The 20,587-nt window shown below is 41.0% G+C and overlaps 2 protein-coding genes across 4 annotated transcripts; one reads left to right on the top strand and one right to left on the bottom strand.

Moving 5' to 3' along the window:
- Positions 1-366: 366 nt before the first annotated feature.
- On the top strand, positions 367-2,954 carry LOC114877060 (uronyl 2-sulfotransferase-like). Its single transcript, XM_029189168.2, has 6 exons — positions 367-641; positions 1,021-1,230; positions 1,851-2,011; positions 2,135-2,209; positions 2,287-2,447; positions 2,531-2,954. The coding sequence occupies exons 1-6, from the start codon at positions 486-488 to the stop codon at positions 2,683-2,685; spliced, it is 918 nt and encodes a 305-aa protein (XP_029045001.2). The 5' UTR covers positions 367-485; the 3' UTR covers positions 2,686-2,954.
- Positions 2,955-3,001: 47 nt separating this feature from the next.
- LOC114877057 (obg-like ATPase 1) lies at positions 3,002-15,748 on the bottom strand. 3 transcript variants are annotated; one of them, XM_029189164.2, is made up of 11 exons: positions 15,563-15,748; positions 13,888-14,069; positions 8,050-8,110; positions 6,798-6,925; positions 6,338-6,513; positions 5,716-5,793; positions 5,541-5,638; positions 5,288-5,428; positions 3,883-3,979; positions 3,687-3,809; positions 3,002-3,615 (listed from the first exon to the last, which is right to left on the bottom strand). In XM_029189164.2, exons 2-11 carry the CDS (start codon positions 14,066-14,068, stop codon positions 3,505-3,507), a joined length of 1,194 nt encoding a protein of 397 aa, XP_029044997.1. In that variant the 5' UTR covers position 14,069; positions 15,563-15,748; the 3' UTR covers positions 3,002-3,504. The 3 variants fall into 3 exon arrangements, with proteins under 3 accessions (XP_029044997.1, XP_029044998.1, XP_029044999.1); XM_029189165.2 differs by having other exon boundaries at positions 15,658-15,745; XM_029189166.2 differs by lacking the exon at positions 15,563-15,748 and adding an exon at positions 14,170-14,272.
- Positions 15,749-20,587: the final 4,839 nt, after the last annotated feature.

The following is a 20,587-nucleotide window of genomic DNA, read 5'->3' as shown; positions in this document are numbered from 1 at the left end:
CTGCAGGCATTTGTGGCTGATGAACAGCAGATGCTATTTCATGTCGATAGATGCACCAGGAAAATTGCAGCATCAGTTAGCTAATAGAGCACAAATGTATAACTCAATACACGCTTAGTATTTCTAAACCAACATGCGTTTAAGCCTGTTAGCGACCTAAGCTGATTAAATTTATCGGATGTTTGTGTCGAAACTGCCTCTTGATTAAAAGTCAGCGAATGGTGGATGGAAAAGTCAAGTTTCGTTTTTCACGAGATCCATAGTTGGTGGGAGTTCAGGTGAAGATGTGGGGGGTTGATCAGATCAAGCGGTAGGAAGTCTCTGACCCACTGACATTCTCTTCAGTTACTTGGTAGACACAAACGTCGGTAATCTGTGACTGAGAGTTTCGATGCCGGTAATCAGGATCACTGGTCAGATACTTTTTGAAAGGAGAAGGTAACCCTACGTCCGCAGGATCACGACTTGTCGAATTTCGCATTGAGATGCGTTTGAATCGCGGCTTGCTGACAAGTGTCGCTGCCTGCTTGACCATTCTTTTCATCCTTTTGAATTCAAAATCTGCGGTGGAAATCGTTGACGATTCTGAAAGTGACGTAGAAAAGCGTTTCGCGGGAAAACAGGAGATTTATAAACGCCAGGTGAACTGTATCCAACTTTTATTTTAAAATTGTATTTGGGAATATATGTATACGCTTCAAATGCATACTATATCTTTAAGTATTTTCAACAATTTTACACTCTTTAACATAACGCACTAAACGAAATTTTCTTAAACAACGAACTGGTCGAGTTCAGAGTATGCTTATTAGAGTGAAAGTACGCCAGCGAAAGATGTAATAGTTGGAAAGTGATCTTTGCCTTTTTCGTTTTATAAACGAGTTCACCGGAAGTTTCGCGTAATATAAAATTATCAAGAAATTTCGTTTAGTCTCGTTTCATTTCTACTCGAATTACATTAGAAACTATATCTAAAACTTGATGATAAGATCATCTTCATTGACATAATTTATTACGCAGACGTATCGATATGTTACACCCTCTCTTGCGGAATTGGGTGCTTATGGAAATTTGCCGAGAACGAACAAGCATACTTTAATGTTAACACGGGTGCCAGATGCTGGAACCGAATTGTTGGTGTTGATTTTGCAACGTTTACAGGGTTACAATGCTTTTAAGCACATACGATTGCCACCAGGTGATCACAAACTTTTGTCAACTTTACAACAGGTAAATTCCAGGTCATGAAATTCCGTAACAAAGAATTTATGAGCTGTAAAATTCTGACTATCGCAAAATTCTTTGAATTATTGCCTCCGGTTCTAATGCTTCTGAAATGGCATGAAATAGTCACGGCACCGTTTTACCGTAGCATTGATTGAACGCTGAACAATAACGCTTGGAGCATGAATCAGCACCTGATTCATTGATCGAATAAATCTGCGGAAAATTTAATCACACCGTGGTCGTTGCACTTTACGTTCACGTCAGAGTCGGTTTTCGCTGTTGCAATCGAAGTTGTGCCACTTTCGTCTTTCCAATTAAAGCAGCCCCGGTCAGAGAATTCCTATTTGGAGCATGCCTAGGTAACCGCAGGAACGAAAACACGGGAACCACGCGAAAGTCAATAAATATTAAAAAATTCAGTGTATTTGGAGTATGATATAATCAATCATCTTGACATTTCATATCGCGTGTTAAGGTATTATGCGATATTTTGCCTGCTCGCTATTTTACACGTTGCATAGAGTAGAGATTGTTGAGCGATTTATAAAAGTAATCTCAATTCGGACAGGTGTGCGTTTGACATTCCATCCAGGTTGAAATTCTATAGGAATTGTATTTTATAGGAATTACTAGTGGAAGAAGTTACAAATATCATAAGACAGGAAGCGATTCCTCTCAGTTTCGATGGAGATGTAAGGTTTTTGAACTTTTCAAAATTTGGTCGACAAGCACCAACGTTTATTTCTTTGGTGAGAAATCCTATAGGTGCTCGAACTTTACAAAGGTAAACGGGCGTGACATTTTCCCCGCAGGATCTTGTTGACATTTTACTGTAAAAGTATTGTTTTAACACCACGTGTTTAATAAAACGGTTTTAATTGATATTTTTCTCTTTTTCTCTTTGTAGATACCGCAAAAGGCAGGAAGTAGTATTTGAAAGTCGAGCAATACCCACATTCTGCGGACAGGATCCTCGTTGCACGTGAGTACTTGGTAGATAAAATTTCTGGATGCTATTTTCTCGTTATCATATCTCTCTATAATACCTATTAATTATAGAGAGATAAATAATAAATGGGCATTGCAACGGGCTAAAGCCAATATTGTCGAATGGTACCCCGTTGTTGGGGTGTTAGATTGCATGGAGCAATCGCTAGACGTATTCGAACATAAGTTTCCATACTTTTTTCGTGGTGTTAGACAAATTTATAAAAAAATTCGTAAGTAGATACGACAAAATTAGTTTTAAGTGTATTTGGATAAAGTCTAAAATGACTCAATTACTTTGAACCCCCCTATATAGGACCAAAAAAAAAGTATTTTCCCAATTACACGATAACGCTAAAGCCACGTGAAAGAAATATTTTCTTTAAACTTTTCGAGGATGAGATAGAATTGTATCGATGGCTAAAGTTTCGGCTTTTAAACGAAACGCGAATTAAAGATGGGAAAAGATAATACTAACGAAACAAATTGCCATGTTCTAGTTTTAAATTACACCAAAGATGATAATTGTCCTAAACGTGATATGGTAATATTTTTTAGCGACGAGAAAGATCAAAATTTTTTATTAAAAAATGCAGTTATAAATTATTTACTGCGATATATAACTGTTTATATATCAAAATCGATAGGCGCGCTTCTTGAAAAATTGAATAGTAGGTCCATCTATTGCCAGCATAAAGAAACAAAGTATTTACTATTAGTAGTTACGCGGTTTCTATAAGTGCATGAAATCAATGAACAGGTGTTTATTACAAAAGAGAAACACATCTTCGTTTTAAACGAAATATATTTATATAGAATAAATATGTTAATATACAAAAAACCATTCAAATAATACTCCTCCTTTCGACGTACTTCCTCCTCCTTTATTTTATTCGAAGCGACAGAAGCATATTACGAAGCCATTATTGCTTATTTACATATTAATAGCATCGAAATGTAAATGTTATCCTCACTGAGGTTATAATCACTGTACCAAAAATAGTTACCAACATTGGTACAATAGAAGGCGACAACTGATTCGTAATCTTACAATGAAAAGGTCTGATACATTTATTGTATGATAAAATATATAAAAATACCTGCTTCGCTATACAAGTGTTTGTTATCGTTATCAGTGATGGTAGATATTACCGGAAGTAACGCAGAAAGAAGTCAAGGGGTATCTGAAAGCGAGTTGGATTGTTTCATATACGTGTCTCGTGTGCAACAAAACATCAGGATCATGTTGATGTACAAATGGACGAGTAACAACACGAGCAATGCGTGCCATCACTTTTTCTTCGGGTCTTTTAACCCTGCACCAGCGTTAAACTTGAAGAAAATAATGTCTCCATCCTCCACTACGTAATTACGTCCTTGCTGTCTGTATTTTCCTGCAGCCTGTTTGAACGAAATGATCAAGATAAGAGCATGCATAAAATATCAATGCAGGTGTCATTTCCAACGCTTACCTTCACCGCTGCTTCCGATCCTTCATTTTTAAAATCATCAAATTTCATTACTTCGGCCATAATGAATCCCTTTTCGAAGTCTGTGTGGATCTTTCCTGCAGCTTGTGGTGCTTTTGTACCTTTCTAAAGTGATGAACATGTACGTATACCAGTAATTTACTGAACGAAAAAGAAAAGCACTTTCATTCTTGTTTACCTGAATCGTCCACGCTTTGACTTCGTCATGTCCTGCCGTAAAGAAGTATTGCAGCTGCAGTGCCTTGTATCCTTGAACGATAATCTTGTCAAGAGCACTGAAAATTGAAGGTAATGAATCGTCAGTGAAAATATGAAAGTATGAATGTTTAAATGAAAAGCACGTAAGTAGAGCGTACTATGTGGAACGATACAAGAGAAATTAAAAGTGAGAGACCACTAAAATTTACACACCGAGAAGAAATGAACTATGTGCTTTGGTAGAGATCATTAGAAAAAGAACGGATTCTCGGTCGAAAGAAGAAAGGGGTGGTTAGAAAGAGGACTGTGGAATATGATTGTCTCGAGCCGAATATCGTCTAATGACAGGGTAGAGGAAGGGAAGCCATCCAGTTCCGTGGTCCCGACGAACTTTGGGACTTCACGGAATACACATAAAGCTGAACGACTTAATACCGCAATTTTATCACTCTGACTCTGTTCGAGATCCAGTTCGGCGCCTTAGTTATCTGTGGTCTCGAAATAAAATCGCGGTATCTAAAAATCTTCCGTTTGTACTCTATGATTACCGAGTGAGCGAGTCTATCCTATACGATCATTTCAAAGGATCGACAAAATTTGCCGAAGAATTTAGATTTCTAACCACCGACGTGGGGATTATGGGGATCATTGGTGAGCACGATTTAATATTTTTCATCTTGGCTACAATCAACGTTCCTCTATGCCATTTTTAGTTATTTTTCTCAATTATATGTCGCATAGAATGCACACGTTTATAGGCAATTTCAATGTGTCGAATGTACACAAATTCGATCGAGTTTACGCGGATTGGTTTTATTTGCGAATGACCTACTAGTCAAGTGAACCGGTTGATCCTCACTCCACTCGTCTCCCTGGTTATACCGGTGTGCCCGGCAAGGTGAGAGGGGGTTTTTATGCAATTTTGCAAGAATTTGAATGGCCGTTCGTAAAAATATAATGCGGCAAAGATGCCGCAGCTTTTATTAGTCATCCTGTAGGAGAAAAAGAGAGCGGGGACTAGTCTAGACGTTTAGACCGAGCCCTCCATTATTATTACCGCTAGTAGATAACTCGGTGCATAGCTAAATGTGGGAACCAAGTTTTTTCTCGGGTTAGCTCGAGGACCAGACTAAACGAATTTTACGAACGTTCATCTCCTTTTCTTGCAACGTATCTCTGGGCAGTGTTTTAATAATTGGTCCGTAAATGCGACTCGAACGTCCCAAAGTATGCTATTTTCAAGTAGAATACGGTACACGTTCCGACGATCCTTTCATTTGCAAGTATAAAGACAAGGGTAATTTTAAGGGCGTGAACTTGAAGAATTTAGGAATAGCGTTTAATAGGATTGTATTGTTGAAAATGATAGGCACCTCTCTGCTCACCTGGTAACCTTATTTTCTTCGAGATACTTTGCACGCTCTGCTTCGTCCATATCGACTAGTTTATTTTCGAAAGCACCGCTGAACGGGATCAAAACAGCGCCCGGGTCATTTTTGTCGACCCATTCCTTTATTTTGATCAACCTAGATATTTCATAAAACACAATGTCCGATCAATCATTTACAGGCAGGAATATAGATAATATTCGAGGATGAAAGTAAATCCTCGATGCAAGAAACGATGATGTATACGTACCATTTATTCTTCTTACGTATGTAATCTTTTTCAGACAGATTAACTAGATAAATAACTGGTTTTGACGTGAGGAATAAATATTTGTTGAGAACTTCGATCTGCAATAAGCGGAGTATATTTTTTTTTAGACTGACAAATTGAACGTGTAATTGGTAAATTGACACAATCAACTTACGTCAGTGGCACTCCAATCAGCAAACCTAATATGCCTCTTCTCATCCACCATTACACCTTTTACCTTCAATAACGTGTCCTACGCAGAAAAGTGCTCAATTATACCTCTCTTGTGTACGCAAATTTATCTTTTCTTTTTCCTCAAAATTCCCTGCTATGTAAATATAGCAAGGGTAGTATATATCAGTAATAGTAAGAAAAAGAAATCAACGATCCGTTTAGTATTTGAGTGTACGAGTGTGCACCATTAGGCGGAATAATTTCGTGATCGAGATGTGATTAACGGGGTGGTACGCGAAAACGTCGTTCCATTAGTTTGGTTGAAAGAACGAAGAGGTAGCTTCGAGCTCTCGAAAAGTTTTAGCAAATTGCAAAGTCTAGAACGAGGGAGAGATCGGAAATTGCCGTGGGTCAATCCACGGAAAGAGGGGTAATTCGATTGATTCGTTCTAGGAAGTAGTGTACCGACTTGGCTCTCTTAATTTCCTCGGTAATTTCGTTCGGGTTCCTCGATGTGCTTGCATTTACGACAATTTCCTTTGCTTTTCGACGCGAAATTCGTAAGAAAACGATCGGTTCACCTCAATTTAAAAAAAAAGGATCCTGGAAGTATGAATGCTTACGTATTCTGGTTTAAGCTTCTTGTCGTTTCCTCGAACAACAAGCTTTTCCAGCTTTTCGAGGTGGACATTTAAAAATTCGATGTCCTTTAGCAGCAATTCATCACTGATAATTCCAAGATCCCTTACAGGATTCACATCTCCCTCTATGTGGGTGACGTCGTCGTCATCAAACGCACCTGTAACCAGACAATTCAGGATACGCGATTAGCTCTTTTCAAACACTCGTGTGACGGATAACACGTTGTCGGATAAATTTGCGCTTGCATGTGCATCGGTACACGAATGCGGTAAACACGCTGCAAACTAATCTTTCGATCTGATCGACGTTTGCCCACCCTCCCCTTAACATAATTGATCTTATCGTTTGTCGTTTGTCCAGAACAATAACAACATCGCTTACTCGTGCAAAATGACCGCTTATTCAGAGTAGAATGCGATACGTTTCGTAGAAGCAACTTACGACAGAGATGGAAAATGCCGTCGCAAGCGTTGATGTGCGAGAGGAAACTGTTTCCTAAACCCTGTCCCTCGGCGGCGCCTTTTACCAATCCGGCAATGTCCACCACGTTTAAGAACGCTGGAACTTTGCTGAAAGCATATGCAAAAATTTGTGTTCATCTTATTGATGTAATCGTCATCGGAGGGGGTTGACAGGCGATTACAGATCACACTGAGACACGCGCGCGTGCGTCTAGAATTGAAACCCGAGGGTGACGCAGTGACAACGAGCTGTATTTAAATGCTAATGCGACGAGTAGCCTCATTAAACAATTAGCCTTTGAAGAGAGGCGTTGGTAAAATGAACAAGAAGGGGGATGCCGTGTTAGGTGGCTTTCATTAGGGATCGTTGAATCGTTCGACACGTGACGGTAGTCGGACCGTGCAATGTCATTGACAAGAGAATGTGCCAGCGTTAGATCGTGGGAGACCAGGATAAAGAGATGCTCTTTGATCTAGAGACCGTTTCGCATTTCAATCTCTCTCTGAATTAGCGGAATTGTGAACCGAGCACGTGTCGCAAAGCAAACTTGGACTTTCAATTCGATAATTATCGTCTTTTTACGATTCATACCTCATCGATTTCTACGTATTTTCTCTACCCTCTGATTGCTTGTTTAGCAGCTTTAAAGAATATTTTAACATCAATCGAACGGTATGCTTTACAATTCTGTCACGACTGGCGCAGGCTGCTTTGTAGGAACATTCAATCTCATCGTGTCAACGAGCTAGCATGATGACGCGTGGCTACGGTAAACACGCTTTTCATCGATGGTTGCCCACCTACACCTTGCTGCTACGTGTAGTGCTTTCCACGTGTTCCAATGAAACTGTACAATATCAGGAACCATCAGTTGACGAGACAGGATTTTAATCATCTATTACAGTTCGACTTGACACGACACGGAAAACATTATCTTAAACGTGTAGATATTGTAGAGCGAGGAAAGAAAAAGGTATGTAAATTCGGCGGATGTTCAATTCGGTGACTATGTGTCGCGTAGACGAATTTAGTGGAATCTGCATTGCAGATCACGTACCGTTTTCTCCCGTCGCCCCTGTTCCCAACTCGCGAAAATAAAAGCGGAGAAGAAGTATGGAAATGCCAATAGTTATTCCAACTCGTTTCCCATAGCGAGGGTGCATTTCCAGATAGACTGGTCGTTTTTTCTTTCGATAATACACGATCGAACAACATTTACGTGGATGCTTACCTGGCTGGTTTGAAATATTCGCACAAATAATCGAACCTCGGGTCGGGTACTGGTACTCGACGTGCTGGAAAACAAAGATTAGTTAGATTTCGAGCAAAAAGAATATTGCACAACGATAAAGATAGTGTGCACAGAACAAAAAATAATCACACATTTATGTAATGGTTTATCAATCGTTTATTGCACTGAGATACAGTCAGGGATGAGTAAAAATTCTAGATTCAATCATCCGATTCATAAGTGGGCTCTGTTAAAATCTGCGTTGGGGATGTTCGACGGAACATAATTGAATTTGAGATACGTGGGTATACTTGGGACGTTATCGACACTTCTTGGCTTATTGTAACTTGCGAGGAATCTCCAGCTTTATAAATAGGTGACCGTACAAAAGGATTCAGTTTCTTCTTCATCGTACGGGTAGCTACCCTAATAATATTGTCGTAACCGATCATTCTTCTTCTCACCTCGCTATAGATCTTTAATTCGTTCGCTCCCGAGGGGTTGTGAGTTTTTAAGTAGACACCAATGTAAATTGCAGCACTGGCGGAACACGATAACCCTGGTATTTTTGGTCGTTTTACGCTGACTTGATTCACAGCTTCGACTATCCATTTTGCCACTGATTCCTTCAGAAAACCAAGAGTTGGTAATTGTTTCATAGTGATTGGCGGCAGTGTATGCAAAAACTTTATGTCCACGTTCGCGTACCTATCTTTTTGCGCTAGAAACTTCTCGCGACATTCTTCGGTACAAAACAGGTACACATTGTCCTGATACAGAACCCCAAGATTCGTTTTTCCAGGTACGAGTCGACGATTAGGTAAATTTTCGACGTACGTCACCAAACAAAATCCTCCGACTTGCAAACGTCTTGCCCAACAAAAATGTTCCATGTCAACTATCTCTGTCAAAATACGGGGACGGTGTTCCGGCAGGTGAGCAGTATTTATAGGTGGAAGATACTTTTGTGGATTTTGTACGAATTCGTTCGTGTGTCGCAGGCAGATCCAATAAAAATGTTCTCTGTACTGAAACATTCCTCGATGATCGGCCGGAGGTCCTGTAGTTTTCAAAGAGTTTTCCTGATACAAGCAAAGAGGACAATACGACTCGAATCCGCTTTGACGTATTTTAAACTCGTACGGTGAAACGCTCATAAATTTTAAAGCATGGACTTTGTCGTAATCGCTTTCGCGAAAGTATGTTCTGACATGTATGTATCTGGAGCAAACTTCTTGTTCGGCTCGCGTCCACACGTACCACGTGCTTTTAGTCGCGTCAATTTCGATCACGTTTTGAATAAATTTCTTCAGCCATTCACGGAAGTTTCCTTGATCGATCTCCCAGTTCAGGTAACGATGCTTCAAGAAATTGTTTGAGAAATTCATCGGCTTTGTCGTCCGCTCCGCTTCGTAAGACAAGCACTCTAGACAAAACGACAGATCCGCTTTAAGATCGAGTACGATCATTGGCTGTATACCTAGAAAGGTTAATTGCTCGTATTCTGTACGAGTCGTAGGAAAACCATCTAGCACGAAACCCTGAGAAATCGAAGCTGGATCAATGGAATACATCTCGACAGAGCGTGATACTGCCTCCTCAGGTGCAATGTGACCAGCTCGAAGACGAGATTCCATGAATCGCGCTGAATCGGTCCAGGGAAAATATTTGACGAGGTGACGCATAGCCATGCCACGAGTTATTATTTTTAAGCCGTACATATTTGCAAAGCGACGCGCCAGAGTGGTTTTTCCACACTTTGGAGGGCCAATAATGGACAACCGAAATGGAACAACAGGCGCGCAAGAGTCTTGTTCGAGATACTTGAGCGGGTTTCTTGAAAACGCTGAATGAGCTTCTTTACCGCCAAGAAAATAAATCAAGTGCCGGTATATTACGGGATAAACTTCTTGCCGAGCTTCCAGCGGTAGAAACATTTGCAACGGGATCTTATTTTCGTGTAATTGGACAGGGCACCAGCAACCAAAGGAGCTTGGAAGATAGTAGCCGCAATCTAGAAGAGTTTCGGCTGTTTCGAGATCGATAGTATACGTTTTTTCTATGAAAGAAACGTCTCGATAAAAAAGAGGATCGAGAATTTGCAAAACTTGCGAAAGAACTTGTTCTTCGTTTCCTTCTGCACTCACAGTCACATACGGTATCGATCCGTTTTCTAACTCAATTCGCGTAGCGTTTAGTTTTTGAAATTCATCTTCGTACATTTCTTCAAAATCATGCTCGATTCTCTGCTTGACCTCCTCGAAGTCTTCCCAATCGGTGAAGAGTTCAGGCTCAGGATGTTCTCGATTCCAAATTTCTTCGAGTTCTTCCCTATTTAGTACTGTTGCCTCCGATTCGAAATAATCGTCCCTCGAGGACTCCTCTTCTTCCCCATGTTGATCGAGCATTTCATCCAGCATTTTATCAATCCAAGTTTCTTGTTTTTCTATGTAAGCCTCTAGTTCTTTTTCATATCGTTCATCTTCAATACGTTGCTTCTCTTCCAGTCTATCTTTCCAGTCCGCGAGTAACGTAGGCAGCGTTCTTTTAATCACCGTGTCTTTTCCGCAACGAAGATCTATGACTATTTCAGGAATCGTGCAATTTTTTAACATGTCTTGTACGTTTTGCGGGCAGCTCGGAAAGTGATCGAGGACTACACCGCATTCGTTGTAAAGTCCCTCGAAAAACATTAACACACATTCCTGAAACATTTTTTTGGACAAAGTACCCCCTGTTCTCCAGTAGCGTCGAACGAACGTCTGCATCGTTGCAGCATCGCAGTTGTATTTATCGTCATCCAGGTCTTCGGGCAATTCCACTTCTTCCAAAAGATTTTCTGGCGAAATGATGATGTCTCTGTCAGAAATTGCTGGCATTCCTCGATCTCTCATGTAACCGGTGAAAGCATCGCAGTGATCGATGTGAGCCAAACCGTACTCTCGAGCTATGTTCCCAGATAGTATACTTTTACCGCTTCCTAATGGACCAATGACACTAACGCGAAACGGGGGAATTTGAGGTAAGGGTTTTCGAAATGGGAGATTTAATTCTTGTGGACCACGAAGAAATTCTTCGAGAGCTGCGGCGCTAGAGAGAAGATATATTTTATTCATAAAAATTGCGCTAAACTCTTCTTTACCTCTTCGAAAAACATTGTATCGTAACAGTGCCACTGGACAGTAGTAACCGGTGTCACCCAAACGACGAGTATCCTCTTTAACGTCTAATTCCGTGGTCTTTTCGCCTTCTAGCTCCTCTTCTTCATCCAGATCCTCTGTATCAGTCAGCGCGATGTATTCCGCAAGGTCTTTTTCTCTTTCCTTTTCCTCGTCGGTCATGATTCTCGCTTTATCCATGTAACGACTTTTAATACGCTTGATAACGTAATCCGATACATTACTGATCGTTTTAAGATTACAAAGGATCAAATTTTGACAAGTATTCGTCACTGTTTCTCTCACAGTTTCCCAATCTATCTCAAATTGTCGAATATGCCTAAGATAATCTATCACTCCTTGCGATTCTTCTGCTTCTTCATCATCATCATCATCATATTCATCGCCTTTGCTTTGGCTGATAGTATCTTCCAAGGATTCATTATATTCTCCTTTTAATTCTATGTATTCTTTCATATCGTGAATACTGTGCCATTTGGTTAACAGATATTCGTACGGATCCTCGTCAAATAAAAGAACAACATCTTCAAAGATAATCTTTGAATCTTCCACAATCCTTTTCCAGCTCTCAACGTTAGGATACATGCCATCCACGATGTAACCCCCGTCTCTCCATATTTCTATGTCTACTTCTTCCTTTGGCACATCTTGTATACTTTTCACGATAGTATCAGTTTTTTCTTCCAACGATACATCATCAGGCGAATAAATAGAGATATCAGAATCAACGTTCACGAGAGGCTTCACAATTTCGTTTACGTTTATTATCGTGCCTCGAAACATATGCGCCAGTTTCCTCGACAGTTCAGATTTTCCAGAATACTTTGGACCGAACACCGCAATTTTGCAAGTTGGTCGAGGAGAAAAAGGAAACAGGAAGGTTCTAGGATTTTCAATAAACAAATCAGCTGCCTCTGGTGACGAGAGGAAGAAAACATTGTTCATAAACCTAACGGCATGCTTTGGCGTTCCTTCTGTGGTTGTTCCTCTGGTTAGTTCCACTGGACACAGAAACCTCCAAGGCGATAGTTGCCAAGAATAGAGAGGTGAAATGGTCTCCTTGTTGGCCAGATCTTGGAACGCTTCTTCGTTCGATTTGCCTTCAAACTCTTCCAGAAGTTCATCCTCTGGGGATTCACCCTCGAACCCTATACGATTTGTGTATTTTCGTGGAAGAATAACTCGTGGAAGTGGTAACATACGCAAACGGGTGACAATGATTTGAAACATTCGCGACGCAGACGTACGACCGTCAACACGAATTACATTTTGCGGATTGTGCAATAGAATCAATTTTTCGATAGCAGGTAATGCAAAACGCTTGTATAGCTTGCACTGTACTTCCACGTTCGTTTTCGTATCGGAAATTCGTTTCAATAGATACTTTTTTTGGTGTTCGTCCAATATTCGTTCCTCGTTCATAAGTTCTTGATACAATTCAAAAGAAATGTTCATGTCGTTTACCTCTTTGTTACGAGAGAACAACGTTTCAATGTTTCTGCTCATTCCAAGGAGGCTCGTGTCTACGATGCGATCTGTACTTGGATCTATACGAAAATGTTCGCGTTTTATCACGACGTCTGCATCCGGACACATTGCATAGATAATTATCGATGGCTTTATAGGCCACGTCGTAAAAATATCTTCGATTTGATTTACGATAAAATCCTCGTACTTGGGTTTAACTTGGCACTTTTTATTCTTAAATTCTTGATCAGAGAAAATTGGAAACTCAGCCATCGTGCTGCATATTTTTTGAAACGAAGGGTCATAGAGTTTCGTAAGTTTCTGAAAAGTATTTTCCACGTTAGATTGTTCGTTCGAGGATCTTGAATAAGAGGAATAATCTAATATTTCGTTTGGAATTAGCGGTAGACCTTCCACGACATAACCTCTGTGAAACACATCCCTTTTATTTAGTCTATTCGCTATTAAACTCATAACAATCTGTGGACCTAAGCGTTCGCCTGTCTTTAAAATATCTGCCAAAATTTTACCCGTCTCGGTACTTTTTTCGATCTCATCCTTTATGAGCACCATTGGGGAAATCAAGATGCAGTGCCAAGAATTTGCAATCATGGTTGCTAGTTTCGTAGTGTTTAGATCAGGCTTTCCCAAAATAACGAAAGATGTTGGTGTACTTCCAAGATACTTTCTTTTTGCTTCATTCTCGGAATAAGGGTCACGAATTGTGTGAGGTTCTTTGGGAGGTTCGAAGTGTGGTTGAACGCTCCCATATCTTCTAGATTCGCATTTCGCGGAAAATCTTGTAAAAGGATTGGTATCCTCGTGGAATGCATAATAAGAGTTAGGTTTTGGATAGACGCATCGATGAGAATTGGGCCACCAAGGAACGAACTCCTCTCGAGGATGCCCTTTAATGAATCGAAAGAAACTTTTTTTTATGATAAACGATGGATCCGCATAAAACTCATCGTCGACGATTTTCTGTGGTTCACGTTTTTCCCGACGCGAACTTTCATCGCACATTTTAAAATATGTACTTCAATGAAATCTCCTTTTAAAAGACACATTTTGAGGTTCACACCGTGATGCTTCGGTATATGGTTACAAATAAATGACGAGCAAATAATAGGTTAAGTACTTGTAACGATACACTAAATTAGTAAAAGTTATTATAATAGATTTAGATACTTATTTTCATTGGGATCGATGGTGCAAAAGGGGAAATTCTCTGCAGCCGCCTGGCTTTTGGTGAGGACATTGAAGAAGGTTGATTTTCCTACGTTCGGGATGCCTACTATACCAACTTTCAAATTGGTCCCCACACGGCCAATAAGTGGTTTTCGTTCGGGCTCCTCAACCTTTTTTGGCGCCATTCTAGGAAAGAATACAGATCCATTATTGTCGTACTTGATCTAATGGTGCTTTACTTTTTTATCTCGATATAAAAGGAAGTCCCAAAATACGCGTTCGTTACCATCGATAAATGTCATCACTGCCCCTCAGAGGTACTGGTCCGTCTTTGTCTACAGCTTACGACTAACGTGCGGCACGTAAAAACGAATGCATTTATGAAAGGGGCAAGGGAAGGGATATCAGTTTGCATGGATAGAAATGAAAATGATCCAACATGGATCGACCACGCCCTCGTTCTTCCAACCCTCTGAATCTTTAACAGTCCACCATGCTTCACCTTATACGTGCACTGCCCCCGGCTTCACGGTATTTCGAACAGAATCAAGTCGAGTGGAGTGGAGTCGAGTCAAGTCAAGTTGAGTTGAGTCAAGTCGACTTCTCGAGCGCTCGGGGTGACTAATTATATTAATGCGGACGGCACATCAAGCGATTGCTGTATTTACCGCGAGATTGCCTCCCCTTTTTCCTCCCCATCCTTCGGTGTACAACGGGCCGCGCCATATCAAAGGACCGATGCAACTACAAGACGCCTACAGGAGGCAAAGGGAGGCAGAGGAAGGCGAAGAAAAGCGAAGAGAGGCCAGTTGGAGAGGATGAAGAGAAGGGATGAGGTGGATTCACCGAGGAAAGATGCGAGGGAGGAGGAATACGTTGAGTAAGGGGACCGACGATTACTGGGCACCAAAGCCGCGAATCACCGGCATCACGCCGGGAATCTGCAACCGCGCCTCAGGCCGCCAATCCGCCACCGACTTTGCGATTCTTCTTCCTCTTTACTCTTTTCTCTTTCACCTTCCTCTTCTTAACCATCCAACCGGCCTTCCTCATCCTCTTTCTCCGTCCATCCCCAAACTACCCGGTCCCCAACAACGGTTTAACTTGAAACCGCGCCACTTCTCGTCGTTCCTCATCACGGTCGGTCCCCAGGAAATTTGCAAATTACGATAATGGAAGAGAAGAAGAGACCCGCCCGCGATGCTACTCAAGAGCCGCTTTGGCGCCGCAGCATCATCGTCCCCTCTTTACCGCGTGCCTTTCGTAATCGTATCTCTAGATTCAACGCCTCATCTCAGGGACGACTTTAACGTTAATTACGGAGGACTTGGTCGTTAATAATTCTTTCCGGGCTGAACATGACATAAATCCATACGACTTAAATATCCCGCGTGATTTTAGTATCGGTATTGATTAACTGAGGGAGCTGCGGACGGATTGCATAGTGCTGCCACCTAACCCTTTATTCTCGAACTACACACATCTGGCACACGGCAAGTTAACCTTACTTTTGCGAGAAAACTTATGTTATTTATCGATTGCTAACCATAACAATCTTAAATTCTACGTTTCCTAATGTTCTCGGAATGCGGTCAACTTGGTTGCTTACGTGTAAGCTCTACCTGTACCTCGTTACTAGCACAAGTAAGGTTGCATCATTTTTAGGTTGCGTACGTTACCTGTCTGCTACGATAGTTATATCGACGTCTATGGAAATGGCACCGATTCCACTCACTGCACAAATATGTTAGGCTACAAAACGCTGATTAAATACCTTGTATATTTTCGTTACTTTCTATGAGTATATATCGCTGCACAACGCGTGGCAAGTGAAGGAACACAGCACCACAATGACGTCACGGGTCGACCGGCCTGCAGTTTCGAAACAGGCAACTGTATTATCGACTAAAACTTATACTTCGTTTGAATTTCATAAAAAAAAATACAAAAAAGAGCTTCAAAGTAGAATAAAATACATATTTGCAGGATGATTATGATTGCATCTTCTCGAAACGTCTATCCGCAGTCGAGTTTATTATAATTCTAGGAATAGCTTTACGAAATGAAGCAGTACCTTTAATCTCTCGTAGAAAAAGAGGCCATCAAAGAGGGCTGATTGCAATGCTTTCGTGGAAACCATAAACACGCACATTACTCCTAAACAAATTTAAAACCCTATCGAAGTTCACAAAAATGTTTATGATTGACATTACACGCAAAAACCATCGGAGAGCTCGGATTATCCCCATAAAACAAGGGTGTATTTGTCAATTTAGTCAATTAATGCTTCCAATTTTTTGTAACATTCATACGGATGATGCAGATGCACGCAAAGAAAAGTGTTCCGCTCCGAAATGTGCACACGATTATTGGGGTCTAATTCGATGGTGTGCGTATGTGATGGGAACGCACGTTGTGGATCACCGGAGGCCCGTAATTCGAAGGATAATATTAAGATTGCCGTAGAATGGAACAAAAAATACGATTGTGTGTGGATCCGAATATTCGTGTATGTGTGCTCTGATGTCTGCCCTAGTGGCGCCGTGAGATCAGAACAAGAAAGGATGAGACGATCGTCGATGACGACTTTATATCTGAAAGAGATTTTCTTATTTGATACCTTTACAGAATAATCAGCACAGATATTGAAAGAAAAATGTGGAATTAATTGAGTACTAATTGAAGAATCGTTTACAGGATTTTAATCATATCGAACATACTCGTTCCGAGCATGATATCTCGTTAACTGCCGTTTTCGTTCGGTCAACAGATTTCTAAAGTAAAGTCGACCTTGTGGCGTGTGATTATTTCAATTATTTTATTACGAACCGTATCAATCTCAGCTTATATAATGCATATAATCAGAAGGCTATTATTTCACGAGCGCACGGCTGGCGGAAAGGACCTTTCCTCTGCCTTTCTCTCCGGTCCATAGACCATACCATATCATACCATACCATAGCATCTTGAGTCGCTCGTTTTCGTGATATTGTAATTTGGAGACCGCAAACTCGCTGACGTCAGTGGTGCACTGGAGCATCTTGTCGGCGCGGCACACGATCGATTCCCTTCTTTCTGCTAGCCTTATTGGCCGACAATTTCGATAAAAAGCGTATTACAGACCGACGAATTATAGGAATTTTGGCAGATTAGATATACACTGAATTGAAGGATTGCGTTACTAATTCCGTCGAAAGACCGACGGGCTCCTCGTTGCCCGAAGATTTATTTGCGTACGGTAAACTTTGATGAATCATAAAACGATATAACAGCGTCGTTTATTTCATAATTATTACGTAATCAATATGTATTTGAATCACGTTCAGTTTAACCTGTATTTCGAGGAACGTAAGTACAGGGAAATCGGTTACTCTCGTGTATTTCTTATCGAACCAAGGGTATAACCCTTCATTTAGTGCAACGACGAAAGCAAGCACCAACAAAGAAGGTGCATTAAGTCTTTGTTCAAACACTGCACACCTTCTGGGCCTGTCATTTGGTTAGAGGCAATTGTAACGTCGTAATGTTTCGCCAGTCATTTGGTCGCGGTGTTTTCGACTGTACCATAAGCTTTTATTGCTATAAAAAATGAAGATGGATCGTAAATGGAGCGTCGAATAACAGGGTACTGGAAATAAGAACAGAGTTTGCATTGGAAGATAATAAATGTAGAAACGATCGTTTAATGAGAAACTCACAGGACTCGCGTTTACGAGGAAATAACGTTCAAACTATCGAGTACAAGCCAATTAGTCAGCGTATAAAATTGTTGTATCTCGTTACGATACGCGCACTGTAATCACTGTTCGAGATGACTTAATCGACACCGGTGTTAATTGATATCCTTCGTTTCGAATTTAAAAAAACCGCTGCATACGAAACTATCAATTACATTTTCAATTCTTTCTCGTTGCTATTCGTTAAACAAGTAGCACGCGCGTTGATGAATTTAAGTTCAAGATAAAAGGAAGAGAAGCGAAGAAATGAAGCGAATCTCTAATGCATAAGAATGTAACAACTTCTCGACAAGTGGGATACAGGGTACGGGTTATCGGCTGCATTACGTGCTCATAAAATGCAATGTTACTTCCAAGTTGCATCCGCTGTTTCGCGTTTTTACGAGGCAAATGAAAGATGATAGAACGACCGGTCTGGCTTTTCCCAGCTGTTGCTCCAACGTGCAGGAACATGTTACAACTTATCGCTTCCTTACTTCGTTTGCATATCCATATTCGGGACAATGTTGCAATGGAAAATTATGCAGGAAGCTCGGTAAATGAAAAAATTCATAACGAAGTTAATTCTTAAAACATAGCAGTATTCGAATCCGGTGAAGATACTTGGTTCACCACGAAGGGACTTCCTTATCGTTAACAGATAACGTCGCTCATAATTATTGACCAATTTGGAACAACTGGTTATTGTACACTTTCGAAGAGGAAGGCAGCTCGTGATGAACTTAAGAAAGACTGTTCGAGGGATGTTAATACTGGAGTGATCATTTCTTTATTCTTCGAAAGCTTCTAAATTATACGCGTTCAGGATGAACCAGATTGTAACACCCTTGTCGGGGTACATACCGTAGATACGTCTCTAACAACTAATTGCGTAGGGAGGTAAAGAAGAAGAAGAAACCTTGATAATTCTTCGGACATGTAGCCACGCAATTAAGGTGTAACGTTTCGAAGTTCTGCTCGTAAACAACACGGGCAAAATAGCGGAACCTCCGAGGCTCGGTTCCGCCCGTCAATTGTTACCAATTGTTGCCAATCAGAGTAATACGTGTCATTATGGCGAGAAGGTTAGCAGCAGTGCGCACCGTTCCATCGTCTACCGGCCTCGGTTATTCTACACACGATATTAATTTGGCGATAATTACGTGGTATCTGTTGGACGCGTGTACCGCATGTACGTCAAATTATAATTCAATCCAGTTTCTTCGTTAAGAATTATTAAATTTCTTATACGAGTTTAAACAACAGCAACTGGTGCGTGCTACACGAACTTAACAAACTCATAAATCTTTAATTACACACCTTTTGGATCGATCAGTAGCAATAATTTGCGAAGGTGCTAATTAATTCTATAAGCCTCACTGAGGTTGTTACAATGTATAGACGCGCATAAATGATCATTATGCATGCACGTATACAGCAATTAAAATTAATTACTGGCACACAAAATCTCCTTAACGTGTCTTCAACTGTCGTTGCTCGGCGAATAATTTGTGAAAAATTAATAGAGTTAATGTACATAATGGTGTAATACTGAACTTTACCACCCAGAAATCCGGTGTTTCAGTCCTAGAACGCGTACTTTGCGTTTCCGTAGGGATTTATTACTACTTGCTGCCGGTGGCGCCGGAGTTAATCTATAATTACTACTTTCCATCGGTCTGACTAATTACGAGGCTCTTTCCCTTAGACTAGCTTTACGTTGGAACTCTATGATTCTTAAAAATCGAAGGCATTGTTCGCGTCTGCGACTTTTCTTATAGTGGAACAAACACGAAGATTCTCAGTTTTGCATAGCATAAACAATTTAATCGTGTGCTGAGCCGGTGAACAGCAATGGATCATAAACGATTCGAAAGTCGCGATGTATCGTGTTCCTTGAGGAAGAATAAGAAAAAGAAGTAGAAGTAGTAGAAGAAGCAGAAGAAGAAGAAGAAGAAGAAGAAGAAAACCAATGCGTTCGTGCATCGCGTGGCAGAAAGTGAACCAACCAGTGGCCACGCCTCCTTAGACAGCCGCCAGCCAACAATTAAGATTTGATCGGCAAAAATGGTCGAGGCAAAATGGCGCTGGCCACTGAATACGTAATGCCCATGGACGAGACTGGCCGACCTGCTGGCGGAACCGGCAGAACACGTGCTTCCCTGCATCCGGACTGCGGTCAGACTCGCGGTTATGATTAGAGGGTAACTTTGCGACTTACATCGGCTCTCGTGCCTCGATCTAACCTCTTTCAAGTAGGAAACATTGTTGCTAAACGTTAGCTGCCTTATCGTTTTTGTCGATAAACCATGTTAAGCATGGAGATCCTTTTATCCTAGTCGTTTTTGCGTACGACCGGTTGGTAACGTCTAAAAAGGACAACGCAAAAGTGACGTTATGCGGTAGATAGGGTTGCAACGGCGATCGGCGTGTTGCGCGCCTAAGTGCAGGCAACCAAGCTGGCACCAGTGCATAGAGATTGACTGGAAAAACATTGATGGTAGGAAAAAATCGATCGTCCAGGCTTGGTAACATTTCAATGCATGATAAGCGAGAAACGGGTTGTAAGGCTTAGTAAAATATTCATGAGGGAATGAATATGCGAAGATAAGGAAGAACCGATACATAGAAATCACGTAGTCTCTATAAGTACGATAAGCCGAGCAATGCATAGCACGCGTTGCAGTGTCAACGAATACATCGTTATGTCGTACCATAAATCAAATCGATACCAGGCTACGTCGTTTGTGTCGTTCACGCATGTTCCACTATATACGAATGTGTTTGCGATTAATGTAGCTCGATCCAAAGATACGTACATATGTACCCGCAGTTATGTACATGTCGATCGGTGAGACCAGTTGTACTCTCGCAGGCCTCCTTTCACGTAAGCTTTCTCTTTATTCCTTGCCGATTATATAGTACATCGTTTCATCGACATTCTTTCGTCCCTCCCTTGGACGAAAGAAGAGTCTCAAGACGAGGATT

Source organism: Osmia bicornis, chromosome 14 (genome assembly GCF_907164935.1).
Source record: "Osmia bicornis bicornis chromosome 14, iOsmBic2.1, whole genome shotgun sequence".
NCBI lineage: Eukaryota > Metazoa > Arthropoda > Insecta > Hymenoptera > Megachilidae > Osmia > Osmia bicornis.
The sequence above is the reverse complement of the archived record's forward strand: the minus strand, read 5'-3'. Positions and strand labels throughout refer to the sequence as shown.